The sequence below is a fragment of the Corvus moneduloides genome, chromosome 19 (genome assembly GCF_009650955.1).
Source record: "Corvus moneduloides isolate bCorMon1 chromosome 19, bCorMon1.pri, whole genome shotgun sequence".
Classification (NCBI taxonomy): domain Eukaryota; kingdom Metazoa; phylum Chordata; class Aves; order Passeriformes; family Corvidae; genus Corvus; species Corvus moneduloides.
The window spans coordinates 9,253,886-9,273,780 of NC_045494.1; the positions used below are offsets into that span (position 1 = coordinate 9,253,886).

Below are 19,895 nucleotides of genomic sequence, written 5' to 3' on the forward strand. Positions count from 1 at the left end.
GCTGCCGAAGTAAGAGCGTTGATGCTTCCTCGGTTCTTTTACTTCAGCGGTGCTATGAAAGAGGAGAAGCCTCGCGTGATGAGAGGAGTGAACTGCTGTAGGGTGAGGCTGGGTGTGTGGGAGAGCCTTATTGGACACAGTTGGACCGAGCCGGGCTGGGTGAGGTGGACATGGCCCCTTGCATTGAGGGGGCCGGGGAGCCCCTCACTGTACCAGGGCTCCCCTGGGGGCTGTCCCCAGTCTCGGGAAGCCTCTGTGGAGGCAAGGAAACCTCTGGGCTCTCGATGGCAGCACTTGGGGCACCGCTGTCACAAAAGCGCTGGTGCTGTGCCTCAGCTATGACAGAAGCACAGAGTGGTTGGGGCTGGAAGGGCCTTCTGGAGGTCGCCCAGTCCAAGCCCCCTGCCAAGGCAGGGTCACCTGGAGCAGGAACGCGTCCAGGAACGCGTCCAGGTGGGTTTGGAATGTCTGCGGAGGGGTGTTGCCGATTTTAGGAGCTCTCTAAACACAGAGTCTAGTTTAGGAAGGAGACGTTGCGTATTCCGCACAGGATGCAAGGTGGAGGTTCCCACAGAACAAGCACATCAAAACTTTTAACTACTTACACATTTTAGCAAACAAAGACGTTAGTGTTCACTGGCTACAGGTTACGTAGTTCTCTTAATAATTAGTATTCTGTCTTCTATTGGTTAATGATTTTCTCACTTCTCATGCTAAGAAGTTTGCATGCTCAGTCTTTCTCTTCTTGTAGGTGGGTTTCTTATGTCAGTGGCCATATGTCAGTGGTTGCAGGTCTCCCCCCTGCCAGAATTACCTCTTACCCAGTTGGAGCTGATTTCAGCACAGTTGCTGAGTTGGCTTTATTAGTTTCTTCCTTAGCTTAGGAGTTCTTGCCAGATGGCCCATAAATTCTGCATTCTTTGTGTCCACTGCCAGTGGGCATCCTTTTTTCTCAGACTTTGTTAACCTCTGCTAGGTCTGAGGTCATTAAAGTGTGTTAAGCCCTAGACTTTAAAAAGGCAATTCCACCAACAAATAACTTGTTTCTTCTAACACCTGGACATCATTTATATTTGCAAAGCAGAAATATCCGTGATAATCTTACAGGTCCAACATTGATGTCCTGAGTTTTGTGACTTGTATGTCAGCGGAAGGCTTGGGTTTGAAAATCTGTTATTTGGGAAGGGAAGTTTCTAACTCACTTGAAATACTGAGTAATTTTCCTGTTGTGGACAAATAGGCTGCATTTGGAAAATCTTTTGTGTTTCAGTCAAACATCATTCACATGAGAAAGCTGTTCCTGTTCAATCCATTAGAGCAACTGCTTATGTCAGGCAGGATGGGTGAAGTGCAGACGTGTAGTTTAGCTTCTTAAATTCCCTTTATGTAAGTCAGTGTGTAACTTCAGCTATGAATGATATTTGGTCCTCTCTCAGTTGCACAGGAATGTCCTTCGTGAATGAAATCCTCAATTTTTGACTTTTTTCCAAACATGAATATATTCTGGAGCGTTTGCTCAGGGCCATGACGTGGTAGAAGTTTGTTTAGCTGTTCTCAATGCTGTTTTAACTGCAATTTTAATCAGACAGTGTTTTTCATAACAATCCAGAGTGAAAATAGGGGAAAAAACCCCAGAGTCCATGGTACAGACCCTTGAGTCTAAGTACTGGAAAATACCAACTGATCTGCAGTTGCTGTGTGATTGTGTTAATGGGAAAAGGCGGTGAGGAACTGCAAGAATGAATTGGCCTGCTTGTGAGTCACAAGGTACCAGCTGCTGGATTTGGATGAAAAATAGGAAGTAATAAGTATCACGTGTGCTCAACCCAAACAAGCAGCTGACTGCGTCTTCTCGGAAGAAATTTATGTCTAATTAGCTGCCAATCTGTTTTTATAAGTAACTGGTTTCTCTGGAAACCAAATGTTAAGCCATTTTGAGTGATACAAGACAAAAGATTTCTTGTGTGTAGAGCAGAGTGAAATAAGTAAGAAATTCATCTGTCCCCTCTACTCAGCATAAACCACACAGCATGTCACCCTATTTTATTATTATGTTCCTAATGCAAAAACATCAGCAATTCTCTACTTCTCCCATTCTGCAAAGGTCACACTAGGATAACCTGATATGACTTAATTTAATTATGATGTTACGGGGAAATTATTTCAACCACACACAATCAAAATGAATGTGGCAAGGATCCTTGTAAGCTTCTGCTATCCATTAATGATTCTTACAGCATTTTTTCTAAAATCTGGGGATTTTACACCAGGACTTTGAAGTAGGTGAGTGCTGTTATGCTTACCAGTAGAAAAAGGAAGAAGGAACACACTATGAAAGCCTGATCCTGTACTTAAAGAACAGCATGAATTCCAAACCATGTTGCTGCAGAAACAAAAGCTATTTTCCAAAATAAACAATTCAGGAATATGTGATTGACTATTTGTAGACTTCTTCCTCAGCAATATAAAAATAGATTCTGTAGAAGTGTTTATATTCTGTTTATATTTGTATAGTAAATACACTTGTAACTTTTAAGTCATTGATCTAAACCCAAGAACATGCAGATAGAACAGAACTGGCCTTTATTTTGAATTAGTTTGACTTGTCTGTAATTCTGGTGCTTTTTCCTATTTCAGGCTATTTGCCTAAAAATTTTTTTCTAACTCCTTATACTTTTTTTTTTACCCCCTAAGGTCTTAAACTTAGGAATTCAGCTATGCAATAAGCATGTGATCTTACTAGCATGCCAGGATAAACTCCCAGAGTGCTTGATTCCCCACAGTTGGTTGGAAGCAGCCACCAAATGCTGCAGCTGGGGATGGAATTGGCTGCAAGTCCTGTTAGAAATGAGCTCATCCCACAGAATGAGCTCTCCGTGGTGCCCCCTGACCTCGATGGGAACAGTGTGTGTGCAGCCTGCAGAGCACTGATTTCATGGAATACATGTTTAACAGCTGTAGCCAAGATTCATTGCCCAGTTCTGACAGCTGTGGAGTGGTGTGTGCTGTCACTGTGGCAAGGAGGCATTTACAGCTGGCACTGCCCTGCAGAACTGATGCAAAGCCTGTAACGCTTTGCAGTTGCTTGCAGCACGCTGTTTTCTCAGAGAAATACTTATTTCTCCATTTCATTTGGGGTGTAAATGCTTCAGGTGCAGGGATAAATGTTACATGGAGCCATGGAGGCCAAATACATCAACAGTGGCCATAAAAGCAAGTGATGCCTTTAAGTGCTACCTACTACTGGCATAGGAAAGCTTTTAGAGGGTGAGGTTTTTGGGAAGCAGCCCTGCAAAAGGTGGTAACTATTACCTCCCCAGGGCAGATTAAAGCAGGATGATGCTTTTTTTATCTCAGGTTGTCAGGCCTGGTGTGATGCTTGATCAAAGATCCACTGTTCTGTGGGAAAATGGCACCCATAGCTAACAGAAAGCATAGAGTGCTCTTGGCAATAAAATAAATGAGACATCTTATTACCAATGATTTCACAAATATATATTATACTGTGCACTGAAATAGATTCCTTGCACACTCCTCAGTTTGTGTTTTTGCTCCTTGTGTTTGAATTTTTAAATTGAAACCAATTCAGTCCAAGTACTCCTAAAGTGAAGGATGAAATAGGGATACTTAATGTATGTATCTAAGATGTCTTCAATATTTCTGCAAAATGCTTCATTTTTCATGCAGTTCTCTGTTTTTCATTGTGAATATGAGAAATACGGGGGGAAATTTAGTCCTCTGCCTTTTGATGATGTGCAGAAGAATGTGTTTAATCCAGTCCTGTTACATATAGAGTAACAGTTGACCAGAGAGGTTGTAGATTCCCATCCCTGGAAAGGCCACGCTGGACAGGGCTTGGAGCAACCTGGTCTAGTGGAAGGTGTCCTTGCCCATGGCAGGGGGTTTGGACTAGATGACCTTCAAAGGTCCATTCCAACCCAAACTACTCTGTAATTCTGTGAAATTAAAAGTATTTTAAATGTGATCTGTGCAGTTACAGAAATATCCAAAACTGACATGTCTTTTGAAGAATCACTGTATCAGTTTTGGATAATAAATATTAAGTACAATCAAAGTGTGGACTAGGAAGATTTTAGCTTTGCCTTTAAGTGCAAATCTCAACACATTTCTAATTTAGAACTTTTCATCTGTCCTATCACTGTATTGGTCAATGCAACTGTAGCTGTTGTATCCTGGTGGAATGAGTTGGGAGGTTGGCACAGCTTTTTCTTGTATGAAAATACTCATCCACAGGAACAAGAAAGATGTCAGATAATGCATTTCAGCAAGTCTGTAGGAAATGCAAATCCTTAGGTCCACATAGGGATCGCTCAGGAGTGGTTGTGGTGCTTTTGAAAAGCTTGGGCTAATATACTAAGAAGAAATGTGAGAGCATTTTGAATAAAGAGAGCAGAGGCACAGAAAATTATTACCAAAACTATTACAATTTTTACCTCAAGCCAGGATTAGTGATATTTTTCCAGGCTATATGTAAAGCGGCATCAGCTTATTTTTCTTTAAATGGGCAGTATGAAAACGTTTCTGTTTGCTTTCATCATGATTAAGCTAAGGAATTCTTGATTTCTTTGACCTCAGTGATGGCTCACCTATAGTCTGCAAATTAAAAAAAAAAAAAAAAAGAAGCACTACATTCTCTGGGGTTATCTTTAGTATCCTTAAAACGGAACAAGTGTTTAAAGTTGTGTCCTTGGATAACAAACCTCTGTGGCCGTGCCTGTCTCCAGCCCTTGTGCTCAAAACCCATCTGTGGCTTAAAGCATTAGAGCTCGCTGTAGCAGGAGGGGATTGACTCAGTGTTAAAGAAGAGTTGCAGTTTAGGCAGGAAATTGCATGTTTTTTGGAAGTTCTGTGGTTTAATTTCTAAAATGTCATTTTACACTTGAAAAACTTCTCTGTGTAGCTGTAGGCGTCTGCTTGTATGTGTGCGTTCATGTGGCCGGGGGTTGAAAAAGGAGCAAAATGCTGATTGAACCTTTCTGTCTAAGTCCTGCAACCTGAGGTTTAGAAAGACAAGAAATCATAAGCATTTTAATTAATACTTCGGGGCCTTTGAGACTGTGGAAGGCTGATGTCTGTTTAATAATCCTGTTCATGAGGATTTGTGATTCCTGCCTGGGAACAGCATCGCTGGTACTTGTTTTGTTACAGAAATGGGAAATCGCAGCATATTGGTTAAATAAAATTGTGATGGTGCTGTATTTAGTAACTCGCAGAGTGTCATTTCGTTTTAAAGCCATCGGGAGAAAGCAGAAATGGGGGGGGGGGGGGGAACCCTTTGTACGATAAAACAGAGAGGAACGCGTTGTAAAAAATACGCAGGGACGCTCCAGAGAAGCAGCGAAGCCTCGGGCACAGCCACGCCGCAGAGCCGGGCGCGGAGGGCAGCTGCCTGGCGGATCGCTGCGGCCCGGGGGTCCCGGTCGGGATGGGGACTGGGACGGGGATCGGGATGGGGGAGTCCCTCCGCGTACGTGCGGCGGCGCAGGTCCGCAATGAGCCCGGCGGGCGCGGCCGGGGACGTGCCGGGGGAGGCGGTGGAGGAGGCGGTGCCGCCCCGCCCGCTCTGCGGCCACAAGCACAGCCCCGGCGGCAGGTACGGGACCCGGCCCTGCGCCCCGCTACCCCCTTGATGAGCTGCTTTGGGGATTTCGGGGGGATTTCGCTGGCTGTTATTTTTTTTTTTCCCGTGGAGCTGATGAGCTGCGGCTCGTGCCCGCCCGCTCTCCCGTCACCTCGGTGCGGGGGGCTCTGAAGAGCCGGGGGTGCGGCGGCGGGGGCTCCGCTCCCCGTGCGGGGCCAGGGCCGTGCTGCGGGGGCACCTTCCCCTCGGGGCTCGGCCAGCGCTGTCCGCCCCGCGTCTCCTCCGAGGCCGCTCGCTGCCATCCGCAGCGCCGGGACAGCGGTGGGGGCCGGTGGCGTTTGCGGGGTAATTCTGGGCGAGGGAATTGCGGGACACGTGAGCGCGCCGGGGCCGCCCCCGCCCCGGGACCGCCCGGCGGGGCGGGCGCGGCAACAAAGGGCGGCGGGGACGGGAGGGAGGGGAGCGGGGGCCGGGCTGGCGGCGGGCGTTGCTCGTGCGGGTCTCACCTCCCGCCCCGCTCTCTCCTGTCCCGCAGCCCCGGCGGCCAGGACCGCGCGGCAGCCGCTCCAGGGCCGGGCTGCACCGGCCGCGCCGCAAATGAAGTGCGAGAACTGCACCAAAAAGGTGAGTGCGGCGGCCGGGTCCGAGTCTCGGGGATGGGGGGATGCAGCCAGCGGAGACGGCCTCGTCCCGCGGCCCGGGAGCCCCGGCAGGGGGAGCGGCGCTGGCCGCCGGCCCCAAGGTCACCGAGCTCCGCGTCCTCACCCGCGGCCCGGCCGTGACACCTCCGGGGAGAGCCCCGAGCGCGTTATCGCCGGGATGCGGCCGTGGCTGTGCCCGGGAGACACGGAGCGCGCTGGGCTCCTCCTGTGCCTGCGCGGGGTAGCCCCTCAGGTTAACAAACCACCCAAAACTCTCAAACCGATGAAGCAGGGGAATTCCTGGGAAGTGATTTCCATCGTAGCAATTGTACTTTGAATACAGAGTCTCCCTGTAAATAACTCTTATCAGTGGTTAATGACACGAACAGTTCTGCAAAAGTGTTCTTACAGAATGGTAAACAGGCTTTGCATAATCCACGTATTTCATGTTTTGTTTCAGGAATGCAGTAAAAAACAGAAAAATGATGATACACAAAGTACATCTGTTGATGCATTGAGTTCAAATGATGGCTCTGAAGAGGTAATGTTCCTTCTAAAACCTGTATTAGACTCTATATTCTTTTGTTGTTGTGCACCCCAAAGAGGTTATAAGGAGACAACTTTAAAGTATTAAATATATTTAACAATAAACAACAAGCAGTTGAAAACAATTATGAGCTCTTGTAGACATCCCATAATATTTGAATCAAAAATCTCATTAAAAGGTGAGATAAAACCCCCTTACTGTGCAAACACAAAACAGAAATTCTGAGTTCTAAAAATTTTGAGTACCAAAATTCTTATATGAAGTCTTCAGAACAGGGACAGCTTATAAGGAGAAAAGAGGAGTTTTGTGGACAAAATATCTACTTACTCTTTATATTCAAGTATTCCTTCTCCTCAAGTGGGCTGCAAATAGCGTCATAGCCAGGAGTATGAAACTCTTGATCTCACAGTGTATGTTCAGTGCAATTGTAGGCCTGTGTTTGTTTGTTTTATCTCGTGGTACAAAGCCCAAGCCATCTTGCTGTTAGAGGGGCATCTGGTTAAAGAGCTTTAATAGTTCAAGGGAAAGTTTTCTCAGTTGCTTGGTGAGTTGATGGGGACTGTCAGTTCTGAAGCACAGTGCAAATGTGCTAGCATATGGACTAGGGGCTAAATTTAGATCTTTGTTTACACTTAAACATTTTGCAGTTTCACAGTAAGAGCTATGGAGGGCATGGAACAAATTATTTTGATTACCTGTAAATAATCTTAGATGTTATGCAAGTGTTATGGATTGTTCTGTTTTAAACCAAATACTGATACTGTGTTTGCTCTTCAGCTGGCTCATTGCAGAGATCTTGAAAATCGTTTGATCATTGTTAAATACTTGTTTACTTCTTTTTTTGCCACCAGAAAAATGAGTTTGATACGTTGGCTAATGCTAAAATACTCCTTAGCGACTGCCTAGCTTGTGACAGTTGCATGACATTGGAAGAAGGAGCCAGAGTTTTCCAACAGAATCAGAAGGAGTTCTTTCGCATTCTCAACCTTAATAAGGTAAAGTGACCCAAACAATAACACACTGTTTTCTGTGAGGAGGAGGCAGTTACAGAATGACTAAGCAGCTTGATTTCCCAAGGCAGATAATGTGAAGATTTGTCAGGATATGCTTTTTCTAAAGAGGAAGTGAAAACTTTAGGCAACACAAATGTTAAAGTACTTCAAGTAATTTTGTACTGGAGTTGCAAGGTCACAGCACTTAATGTAAACACCAGAGGAAAGTTACTGCACCTGCAGAAGGAAAATGTATTGGCAATGTAATGATTTCATTACTGTACTAACAAATTATTCTGTAGGTCAGTGTTTATAGATATTCATACCTTCCTTACTAGGACTGTTCTCGGTGGTTTTGGTGCTAATGTATTTACATACAAACCTACGAAAACATGTTTTTGAAAGTAGAATTCTTTTTAATATGTATACATTTTGTCCATAATCTTAGCAAACCGTGTAAGTGTTCTATTGCTGTCTTATTTTCTGCTTAGTTCTGTTTTTTCTGGAATTTGCTCTGTGTAGTGCTCAAATCTTTAGAATCTGGTATTAAATTAATTATTGTAGCTCTGCTCCAGACTTCTGTGCAAAAGCTACTGGAATTGAAACTTTTCCTTGATCTGTACATAGGTGTTATAAATACGGATTCATTACACATTACTTAAATTTCCGTAGAAGGAGTTTAACTCTCCATACAGAACGATGTTGTCATATAGGAGAAAATTAGAAAAGAAAGGGGGAAAATAATCTTTTGGGCCACATGGGTCCTGTTAAAGGTCTGAAGCCTCCAACAGCAAGGCAGTTGTCACAACTCCAGGGGTCCAAATGAGGACAGTGAGCAAGGGGCAGTCATGAGCTCTTGAGTCAAGAGCTCTCCTTGAAGGGTCATTGCCCAGCACATAGATCAGTACAGACCGTGGCTCTGACCTTTGCAGGGTGAGACTTGTCTGTAGCATAGTCCTGGTTTGTTTTCCAAGGGTTCCACTGGTGTGGAAAATGTCCCAGCTAAAACACAAGCTTAATCTTCAAATAAATGCCACAGTCATTAGAGCTGCACAGTGCCACACCACACACTGCGTATTTTCATAGGATTCCTCAGTTCCCACAAATGCTGATTTGTGGAGAGTCCCATCTTGCTGCTTTGCCTCAACAACTGCACTGATAAAGACACAGGAGCCTTAACAAAAAACCAGATGTGTAATTTGCTGGGTTGTATTTATAGTTTCATATGCCCCTGCTTCTGTAAACATTATTTATTAATGTTTAAACATCCAGCTCTTTTCATATTTGCTAGAATATTTCATCCTACTAGAACATCAGAGGTGCTGAATGGCCCTTAACTTTCCTTACGCCATGTGGAAACCACCCACAGGATTGTCCTAGGAGGGATGGATTTCCCTGAGTTGTATAAAAGAAACATCTACAGATGATTGGAGATGAACACTGTCAATGAACACTGTCCTGCTGCAATTTGAGGGTTGTTTCACAGGGTTTTTAATGATCTGGCCCACTGAAGCATAAGAGTCTTAAGGAACAACTCCAGGAATGGGAAAGGAAGGGAAAGCAAGGAGCCTTATCCTGTTGTCATGACATATCTTTTTTTTTTTCCTGTGTTTCATTTACCAGAAATGTGATACCTCAAAACACAAAGTGTTGGCAGTGTCTATATGCCCTCAGTCATTGCCTTATTTTGCTGCTAAATTCAATCTCTCTGTGAATGAAGCAGCCAAGAGACTCTGTGGTTTCCTCAAAAGTCTTGGTAAGTTTGGGTTTATTAAGGTGGTGAAGCAGAAAGGGAGGGATTGTTTTGGTTGGTTTTGCTTTCTCAGCAGCCTTCCAGTACCTGAAGGGGCTGCAAGAGAGCTGGAGAGGGCTTTTGACAAGGGCATGGAGTGAAACAGGGCAGGGTTAGATTAGATATTAGGAAGAGATGAGGGTGGTGAGGACCTGGCACAGGTTGGCCAGAGGAGTTATGGATGCCCCATCCCTGGAAGTGTCCAAGGCCAGGTTGGATGGGGTTTGGAGCACCCTGGGACAGTGGAAGGTGTCCCTGTCCATGGCAGGGTATGGAACTGGATGAGCTTTAAGGCTCCTCCCAAGCAAAGCTGTGCTGGGATTCCATTTTGTGATACTTTGTTATGCAGTCCTGAGGTGCCAGTGCACAACCTCGTTCAGAATTTGAACTCCATGCTGTGTGAAATTACAACTGACCACCAGTGCCACATACACCAGTGTGAGAAACAGACTGGAGACATTCCCTGCTCACAGTAAAGGTCACAGAACAGAAGGGCATTGTAGAGCTGGCTCCAAAACCTTCACTACCAAGAAATCAGGGGGAGCTTAGTTACAAGCTTTTTATAATTTGAGGGAGAAGGTAATTCTTATTCTAAGTTCCTTTCAGTCCTTTTGACACATTGTATCTCTAGAAAATTCTCAGTTCTGGTTTTTTTCTGTCATTTGAAATTACATGCGAGAGCTGTTGTATCTGCCTGTTTTATGTTAAAGTTGTATTTTCTTTGCTCATTATATGCAAAGTTTTAAATAAAAAGCAAAAGCCATTTTGCTTACAAGCTTTTCAAGGGATTTTTAATCTTAGAGGAAGACAAAGGACAGTAATAAACCTGTAAACTGTTTCCTCCCATATGTATCTATATATATCCATTTTTCATGTTTTTTATGATGCATCTCTGTACCCAGCGTTTATTCTTCATCTCAAGGCATTCCTAAGTTCTGGTGGGCCCCAGTTTTCCTAGAATGCATTCATTATCTACACTCACTTCTGTGGGGATGTGCTCAGTGTTACGTAGGCATGTAGGGAGTGTGTTGCTGAATGAGCAGCCAGAATGTCTCTGCTGTGTTGGTGATATGCTCCCGTACCTCTGCAGACAGCTTGAGCAGTAGAAGATAATGCCTCTCAGCTGGATATATTTTTTTGTGACTTCAGCATGTCTTGAAGAGAACACTGCTTTACAAGAGTCACTGCTTTACAAGAATCACTGCATGTCACCCAGGAGACGTGACATCCTGCTTAATTAAACTAAAAGTGATAGATGCTGAGTGGCAAAGTGCTCAGAAGGAAGCAGAGAAGTGTTTGCAGTGCTGCTTGCAGCATTAACCACTTGGTGGTCCTTTTAAACTCAGGATATAGAAGATGTTTTTCCAGTGTATGGCTTTTATTTATGGCTCTACTATTTGTGAAAATTTGCAGAGGGGAAGGAATATACCTGTTGATCCTTCAAGGGTTTTCATAGGCCTGGAACTTTGAAAGGGGTTTGTGAGGTGGAAAACATTCTAGTAATTCTCTGTTCCTTTCTGCTTGCTTCCCTAGGGGTGCATTATGTATTTGACACCACTATAGCTGCAGATTTCAGTATCCTGGAGAGCCAGAGGGAATTTGTGCAGCGGTACCAACAGAGGAACCAGGAGGAACATGCCTTACCAATGTTTGCCTCTGCTTGCCCTGGTGAGAACTGATTTATCCATCCTTCCTGCCCTTCAAACTGGTCTCGTTGTCATTGGAACTACCAAGGAGCTGAGGAAAGGGTGGCTTCCTTTGGGAGCCTTACATAACTTAGAGCATTTCTGTTTTGGTTTTGAGGGACACCAAACACACAGTATTTGTTCCCAGTATCACTGGTCATCCTGAGTCCATTGCAGTGCTTGGAACTGAGAATCAGAACTGGAATGGAGGAGTTAGTGGGTGCTGCTTGTGTGTTCAGACCATAAAGTTTAACAGGGCATTTCCTCATTGAAAAGAATCTTAAAGGAACTTTGATGTAATTAAACCACAACCTCCATTATCTTAAGCAAAATCTAGAACTTGCCACTTAAGCCTAGGGGAAAGTAGCAAGTGACATTGCTTGTGATGACTGTGAGATGGTTAAGTCTGACACTTGGAAAGTAATTGTCACATGAAATGCCACAGACTTGACTCGCTAAATGTCTCACTTCTGAGAATCTTGCACCTGAGAATGTGTTCTGAGCAGAACCTGCACTTGTAACAACTGAAAAGATGCAGAACACGCAGTCACTGTTTACTTTTTCCATTTTTTAGCACAGCACCATTTGAATTCAAGTAAAAAGTTGTATTCCTAAAAAAGAAGTATCAAAAAGGAGATAGAAGTAACTCCTTTGCCTAACATCCCCCCTCAAATTCACCCTGAAGTTCACAGTGTTGTTTTTCAAAAGGCTGATAAAAATACCAAAATATTTCTTGCTAGCTTTGAAATAACTCATGGGTTGCATTCGTTAAAGAAATGGTAGAGCGATGATGAGTTGCAGTTGGTGATCCCCAAAACCTGCTGTTGTAATTTATTTAAAGTTTAAATACTGCTATTTGAATTATACTTGTATTTTTGTTCTTTCTATGTATTTTGTAGTGGGTTATGCTTTAAGTACTACATATATGTATTAAAAAGATAAGTCTCTTTTTTTCTGTTACTGTTATCTTAGTGTAACCTCTTTTATCTTCAGGAGCAGACATCCTATATATTGCCTTTTTTCATGTAAAACCTGTGCAGTTGAAACACCCCAGTTACTCAGTTTTGTTGTCTCTTATGTGCTTTAGGTAAAATTCAAAGACTGAGGATTTCTTTTAGAATTTCTGAGATAATTTTAATTTTCTTCATCTAGAAACAGCTCAGGTTATCTGCTGCTCTCAGTGGAAATACTTTAAAATAGTTAATGGAGCACTCTTCTTGTCCTTGTCTGGTCTGCACAAGATAATTTCTGGTTTCATTGCTGGTTTTGGTGTCAGCTCTCTGTTGTGATAGAGATGGTAACAGAAGCATGGGTGCTTTCCATTTCTGGGAAACTAACCCAGAATATCACTGTAAACCCATTTTGAAAACATGGTTTGTTTCTTTGTCAGCAATTAGAGAAAGCCAAAATCCCGATTAGTCATCTTTAAAGTGAGGTTGTTCACCGTGTTTCCTGACCTTATTTGTCTGAGTGCATTTTCTGTTCCTTCTTCTCCTTCCTCTTTCTACCCCCAGATTACATAAATTTGTCCCAGAGATGTTGTTTACTGGGTGTGTTAATCACCAAATGGTTTTTATATAGCTCTGTAGATGCAAGGTCAGTGTGAACTCGGGTATAAATGCTTTACTCTTTTTTTTATCTTGATGTGTGACTTTGCACAGACCTATCACCCTCTGCAGCACTCTGGGGTGTAACATCTACCATGGGCAAAGAGCAGAGCCTGCCTGCATAGTCCAGAACCTGAGAAAAGGTGTTCTATTGTCCCTGTCTTAATTGTTCACCTCCTGCTGCTCTCTGGGGAGAAAGGGAGCTCATGTTTGGTTTGTTTCCTGTTGAAAGAACAGTGGTGTGACTACTGATAGTGTATGTAATATCTCAAAGTAATCAGTTCCCTTCTGTAATGTACCAAGGTGGTGAGCAACATGAAACCCTTGCTCTGGAAAATCCAGTGTTTTTAAGGCACTGCCAGCCTCTGTGTACTCCCAGAAAAGCCAATGGGGCAGACTTGCAGCAGCAGGAAGAACATAAGTATTGAGGATTCTAATGCTTTTGTCCCAGTCAATCAATTTCCTTTTCCAGGAATGGGGTTTTACAGTAGCAAAAGTTTTCTTAGGTTTTTTGCACTTTCTACAGATCTATAGTTGCATCTCTGTGATCTTACAATAAACCACCGAAAATAACATGTTCTGAGCTACATCTGCAAGAATTTATAGGGTGATTTGTAGTGCTTTCTTGCTCTTTGATGCCAACATAAGCCAGCAAATGGCCAAGAATCCAAATGAATTTATGAAGGGTGTAGGTCTGGATGAGTGCAGGTGTACCCTGATATAAGAATGGGGTATCTGAGGTTTTCCCTAACTGTGGCTCTGGAATTCAGCCCTGTGATGAGTGGGCAGAAACAGCAGTGTGTGTGTGGAGTGGAGATAAATGCTTGCTCGCCAAGGCTGCCTATACAATTAACCAGTGACTAATGAGACTAGTGATCTTTGGGAGCTGCAGCTATGAGACACTTGTTCCATCCACTGCAAGGACAGAAACAATTTAAGGAATTGCTTCAGACAATACCTGTCAGAAGTCTCTTGGGATTGAGTGAAATTTCCTTACAGTTCATGACTACAATATCCAAAACGTTGCAATTCCAGGAACCAGCCTCATAGCAGGAGTGCTGGTGTGATTAATGGTTTTTACAATGGTAAGTACAAGGTTTTTAAAAACTGTCCCTGTTTCGTTTGAAGCAGTTTTTGTTGTTTAGACAGCACTTGAGACTAAAGCCATTTAAGCAGTAGGATGTACCTATCATGCCCAGTATGCTAATACAGCTTTTTACCAAGCACCAGTAAATTCAGTGCTTTTTGCAGGTAATGTCTTGGACTTAAAGTCCCAGTTGAAGGTGGTCATTAGGCAAACTTCTAATTCAGAGTCTGGCAGTTCAGTACAGTCCTGATGGGTAAATCCATGGTCCTCAGCTTTTCCTACAGCAGAAATGAATGCTTGTTGAAGATGGTGTATGCCTTGGAGATTTTTCATGGAAACCAGCTTGAAGTCTGTACATTAACAAGATTTGGGACTATTTAAACAGCTGGAGGATCCTTGGGTTTTCCTAATACTTAGCACCTTCTCATTTTCATCAGTAAAATTTTATTACACTGGGAAAATTCTTTCTCTGCTATAGAGAGACAAACCATCTGAACACTGCTTGCATCCCAGTTTTGTGCTGCTGTTGGCATTTGTGCTGTTGTTCTGACTTAAACAGTACCAGGTGTTTTTACGTAAGTGGTAATTTCAAGCTTAAAAATTAAGCTACAGGTTTTCCCCTTCCTGGGCAGCGTGTACTGCACAGCAGTTTCTCTCTTTTATGTGATCACTAATCTGCCTGAAGATAAAAGCACGATTTTTTTTCCACAATTTCTTAGCACCAAAAGCAACACACCTGCCTCAAAGGCTGGGCCTGACTCTCCTGCACAATGTAGGTGTCATGTAGATGAAAAAAAGCTCCAAACCCTTGCTGTGGAATATTCTGGGCTTTTCAGTAAGAGTTACAGAGCCTAAGAAAGAATTGCACACCCTAAATACCTTGATTTGCTCATTTGCCAGTGGGGAATAATACAACAGCTCTGGATGTTGGGGGTGCTGTGGGTATCTATAGCTTATCTCAGCTGGAATGCTGAAGGGATCTGGTGAAAGGGAGGGGGATTCTTGAGTGACTAAAGACAGAGTGTTGCATACAGAGAGATTTCAGGTGGTTCCTGTGAGTGTGGGGGTGTTTCTGAAGGTGTGGCTACTCTAACAATAGTAAAAGAAGCCATTTTTTCCTAGGCTTAATCCATATGCATCTTGTGATAGTGCTTTCATGTGACTCTTTGTTCTAGGAGGAGGCAAGCTGGGTGTGTGGATATTAAATCTCAGGCAACAGCAGGTTACAGCTAAGCAGCCAAACAGTGCATTTGTTGTAGTACCTGCTGATCCAAGGGCTGAGGTCTAGAAGGTCAAAATATCCCTGTTAGCTGGGGTCTTGTTCTTCCTGCTTTGTTAAATCTGTGCATGAGGAAGGGGGGTAAACAGGTCATGAAGTCCACAGTGGCCCTTGGTCTAGAATTAATGACACAGTGAATTATTGATTAGAGCATTATTAACAGAGCCATAAAGTTTCCTGCAATTCTCAAGGTGGGGTTTCCAGCCTGTACAGAAATGTCCTGCCTGTTGTGAAGGTGCCATCATTTTTAGGAGCTGTTGTGTGGCTGCTGCCCCTTGCTGTGCTTATGGGCCACTTCTCTCTACCTGTAATTTTTTGTCGTTCCAGGTTGGATCCGATATGCTGAAAGAGTACTCACCAACCTGGTGACCTCTCACATTTGCACTGCAAAGTCTCCACAGCAGATCATGGGCTCCCTAGTGAAGGGCTACTTTGCCAGGCAGCAGGTAGGTAATTCTGATTTATTTTTACTGTTATATTCTTGTAAATAGAAAAGATGGGCTTTAATACTGAAATACAGATCTTAGTGTATTACATTTGTCCTTTACTTGAAGAAGAAATGGTGCTCTGCTGCTGTACAAGTGCCCATGATGAGAAGAGTGTGCAAAGAACATCATTTCATACAGTGCAGTATGAGCTGGCAGCAATCCTTGCACCCCCAGTGCAACATGGATTTAGATATTTATGGGTAAAGTTAAATCCATAGTTGTTGAAGGTTTTTTTGTGAGATGCTGCCTGTGTAGTTCTATAGCACAGCCAAAACAGGAGTGGAGGAGAATAATGTGAAAATTGCCCTGTTATCTGGGATCAATAAAAGCATTGTATCCTAGGAACTAACCTTTTTATCTTCTCAAATTTGCATGTTGAAAAAATTGCTGTCCTTTATGTATCATACTTAAATGGAACTGCAGCCACGTTCTGTAGGGAAGGGTTGCTGTCTGCACGTGGACAGACAAATTCTGGAGGGCTTGCTGTGGGTGAAAGTGAATGAGTGACAGCAGCAGGACTCTGAACTCCTAACTTACATTCACTTTCTAAGGCAATCAAAAAGCTGCAGAAAATGTGGTCTGAGGGAATAAGGTCCAGCCAGAAGACAGACTTCAGAAGTTTGTTGCTGATGCTTTGTGACTTCTGGCAAATCATTATCTGTGTGCAGCATTCTTTAAATTTACTGGGTAGGGACTTGTTCCTGATATTGCCTGCATGAGGTTTACGTCACTATTTTTTGTCCTTGTCATCCTTCAAGCTGTCTTTTGCTCTTTGCTGAATTTGCATGTTCTCCCTTCTGTGTTCCACAGAACTTGTCTCCTGATAAAATTTTCCATGTAGTTGTGGCACCTTGTTACGACAAAAAGCTGGAAGCCTTGAGGGAAGATTTCTACACTGCCTTGTATAATTCACCAGAAGTTGATTGTGTCCTGACATCAGGTTAACTTTTTTAAACTTAACCATCTATAAATATAGAAGCAAATCACCATTTTTAGAATAACCTTTATGCCAGAGTTTGCTTTTTTCAAGTCTGCTTTAGTCATAAGGTTGGCTTTTTTTCTGCTTTAAAAATTAGTACATTTTTTTGTGCTCCTGGGAGTACAGATACTGCACAGGGAAGGCAGAGTGACACATACTTTCCTTCTAAGCTGCTGTTAATCTGAAAAATCAGGTATCTTGCCAGCCTCTTGAGGAAGGTAAAAGTTATGCAAATCCATACTTAAAATTATTGTCTGGCTTGTCATTATTTTATCTCCACTGGAATTATTCCTAATTTGTGGCACCAGTTGCCTTTTGGTGAGGATCTTGTCTTCAAGTGTCCAAACTACATGTCCTGCAGTGTAGTTTGGGTATTTCCAAACTTGGCCTAACAGGCTGAGGATTTAAGCAGAGCTTGGGCAAGCTGAAGGCCCCTTTTCTTTGGGGCTGGAGGTGTCAGACTTCTCAGTTACTGGAGGGAAGTGACTGTAGGAAGAGCTGGCGAATGTGACACGAAGCACATGCAGGTGTTGGGACGTTGATCTGAAACAGAGGCACAGTGTGTGTTGTGCTTTGTGTTGAAAGTAGAAAGTAAAATGTCATGTATTTTCCTACAGGTGAAATTGTCCAAATAATGGAACAGAAAAATGTGTCTATGAAAGATGTGACTGAAGTAGCTGTAGATAGTTTGTAAGTAGTTTTGTTGTGGATTGCTTCCTTATTTTGATGACAAATGACAAGTTGGTGCATATTCAAGATAAATGTAAAGCTGCTTAGAAGAATGTTTTTTCTTTTTAGAGAAAAAAACCTGCCTCAAAGCCTGAGTATACCACAGCTTCACCCTTTATATAGTGACAAAACCCACAAAAATATTCTCTTAGATGTTCACTGCTATATATAAAAGTAATATGAAACAGATAACATAAACCTGCATGTACTGTTTAAATACAAGGCAGATAATTTGAGGTAATGAAGTTATACATTAACTCCTTTAAAATGTATGTCTTGAAGATTTGTGTAGCTCCTGATTTATATTTTAATGCAGTAATAACAGATTTGACTGTATCAAGCTCAAGCCTTGCTAGTAAGCGTGACTGACTGGGGGTGTTGACCCTGTTCAGAGCTCTCCTGTGCTCCTTGTGTAAAGCCCAACAGTCTGATCTGCCCCGTCCAGCTGCCTCCCACAAAGCTGCTGGGACACAGTCCTGGGGCTGACCATCTGCTCTGGGCTCCCCTCTCTTTCACAGCAGCATCCTGACAGGAAATTTCCCCTTCCCCAATATGTTCATGTAGATTGCTGGAAGCAGCACCCTTTCAAGAAATGGTAATTAATTGGTTTTTATACTGAGGACAGCCGTCAGTTTTTCAAGATGAGATAAAACTGAACTGTGCTTTAGATGAGAAGCACACAAAGCATTGGAGAGGTTTTGTTTCCATCCCTTATGCCTGGCTCAGGGGGCAGCATGTGTGGTGTTTAATTCTCAGACTTAGTTACAGAGGCTGCTCCCCCTGATCTTTGTTCAACTGTGACAGATGTTCCTTGGTATCTTTCCAAAGGGGTGGTAGTGGAGCAATAAATGTGCTGTCTTGCACAAAACAGAAAGCTCTGGAAGTTTTGAAAAATCCTTTTCAGTTCCAGCTAGTATTCTGCTTGGACCTAGAGTGGAGAAATTTGAGTGGGTCAGTTGGGAACATGTTCACAGCTGTGTTTGTAGTACAGCTCTTATGGTTGCTTCTAGAGATTGTCACACACAGTGAGAATGAATAGAGTTCTTGCAGGCATAATCACATAGAGACAGACATTTAATTCTGTATCAGAATCACCTAGAGAGAGTCTTTTAATTCTGTATCAGCCTGTCCAGTAAAAGGACAAGTTGTTATTCAGAATGTACCTGGTTTATTAGCTCAATTTATAGAATCATAGCATATCCTGAGCTGGGAGGGTCCCACAGGATCACCCAGTCCCACCCCTGGCCCTGCCCAGACACCCCAACAACCCCACCCTGGGCATCCCTGGCAGCGCTGTCCCAACACTCCTGGAGCTCTGGCAGCCTCGGGGCCGTGCCCATTCCCTGGGGAGCCTGGGCAGTGCCCAGCACCCTCTGGGGGAAGAACCTTTCCCTAATATCCAACCTAAACCTCCCTGGCACAGCTCCAGCCGTTCCTTGGGTTCTGTCACTGTGACAGAGAGCAGAGATCGGAGGTGCCCCTCACAGGGAAGCTGCAGATCCTGGTGATGTCTGACCTCAGTCTCCTCCAGGCTGAACAAGCCAAGTGCCCTCAATTTATGTTGGAAAATAATGTTAATTTTTAAAAGGACTAATCTGATAATGCTGGCTCAACCGTGAGATGCAATGACATAAATTTTTACTCTTCTGGGGTCTTAAAAGTAGATCTTGCAGAGAAATTTAAAGAACTTGAAGTCATCCTCTTAAAACAAGTCCCAGCACAGCAGCAATTTGTGATAAAGTGCTTGGTATTAAAAAAGTTGTATGAATAAAATAACTTGTGGGGGAGAGGTGAACTTCCAGGAGATGCCCTTGGGATATGACCTCCCATTTTCTCTCCTGAACCACAGTGTGGCACTTATTTTCAGGGTACACTGTTGTAACCTGGTTGCAGCTGTACTGATTTGGTGTTGCTTTATTGGCACAGTGTTACAGACAAACAAGTTTCTAAAGCAGGAGAATTGTCAAAGACTTGTAACTTCTGAGGTACTTTTGTATTCTCACAGGCAAAAATGATCATTTATTTAAATAATTTTTCCCCAAATGGCTCTTGAGCAGTAAATGGCTGTTAACAAAACCTTCAGGTTGTGATGAAGGTGCACTCTTATAAATGACTGTTGCTTGATATTTCTGAACATCTCACTGCTGTCCTGAATAATTTTCATTTTTTAAGCTGTAATAAATAAAAATGTTAATATGTTCTCACTTAGTGCTACAAAACACTTTTTGGTGGGGGAGATAGAGAAAGGGAGAAACACACTACTTTATTGAAGTGAAAGAATGAAATTTTGGAGTTGATCTTCTTTTCTGTTGTTTCCTAAGGTTTGATGACCTAAAGGAGGGAGATGTAGTAAGGCACGATGGGAAGAGATCTGATGGTTACCTGGAGCACATTTTTAAACATGCTGCAAAGGAGCTTTTTGGCATGGATGTCAAGGAGATAACCTACAAAGCATTAAAGTAAGTTG

The 19,895-nt window shown here is 43.1% G+C and overlaps 1 protein-coding gene across 3 annotated transcripts in view; it reads left to right on the plus strand.

The window, feature by feature from the left end:
• Positions 1–19,895, plus strand: part of NARF (nuclear prelamin A recognition factor) — a 25,657-nt gene continuing 5,762 nt past the window's right edge. Inside the window, exons 1-10 of one of the 3 annotated variants that reach the window (XM_032128801.1) lie at positions 1–102; positions 6,138–6,226; positions 6,704–6,784; positions 7,642–7,785; positions 9,406–9,538; positions 11,108–11,242; positions 15,560–15,678; positions 16,531–16,660; positions 17,317–17,389; positions 19,750–19,887. In XM_032128801.1, the coding sequence (XP_031984692.1) occupies positions 6,200–6,226; positions 6,704–6,784; positions 7,642–7,785; positions 9,406–9,538; positions 11,108–11,242; positions 15,560–15,678; positions 16,531–16,660; positions 17,317–17,389; positions 19,750–19,887 (980 nt within the window). In that variant the 5' untranslated portion in view covers positions 1–102; positions 6,138–6,199. Of the gene's footprint in view, positions 103–5,541; positions 5,615–5,929; positions 5,948–6,137; positions 6,227–6,703; positions 6,785–7,641; positions 7,786–9,405; positions 9,539–11,107; positions 11,243–15,559; positions 15,679–16,530; positions 16,661–17,316; positions 17,390–19,749; positions 19,888–19,895 lie in introns of those variants that run through there. The other 2 variants (XM_032128802.1, XM_032128803.1) reach the window with 2 other exon arrangements.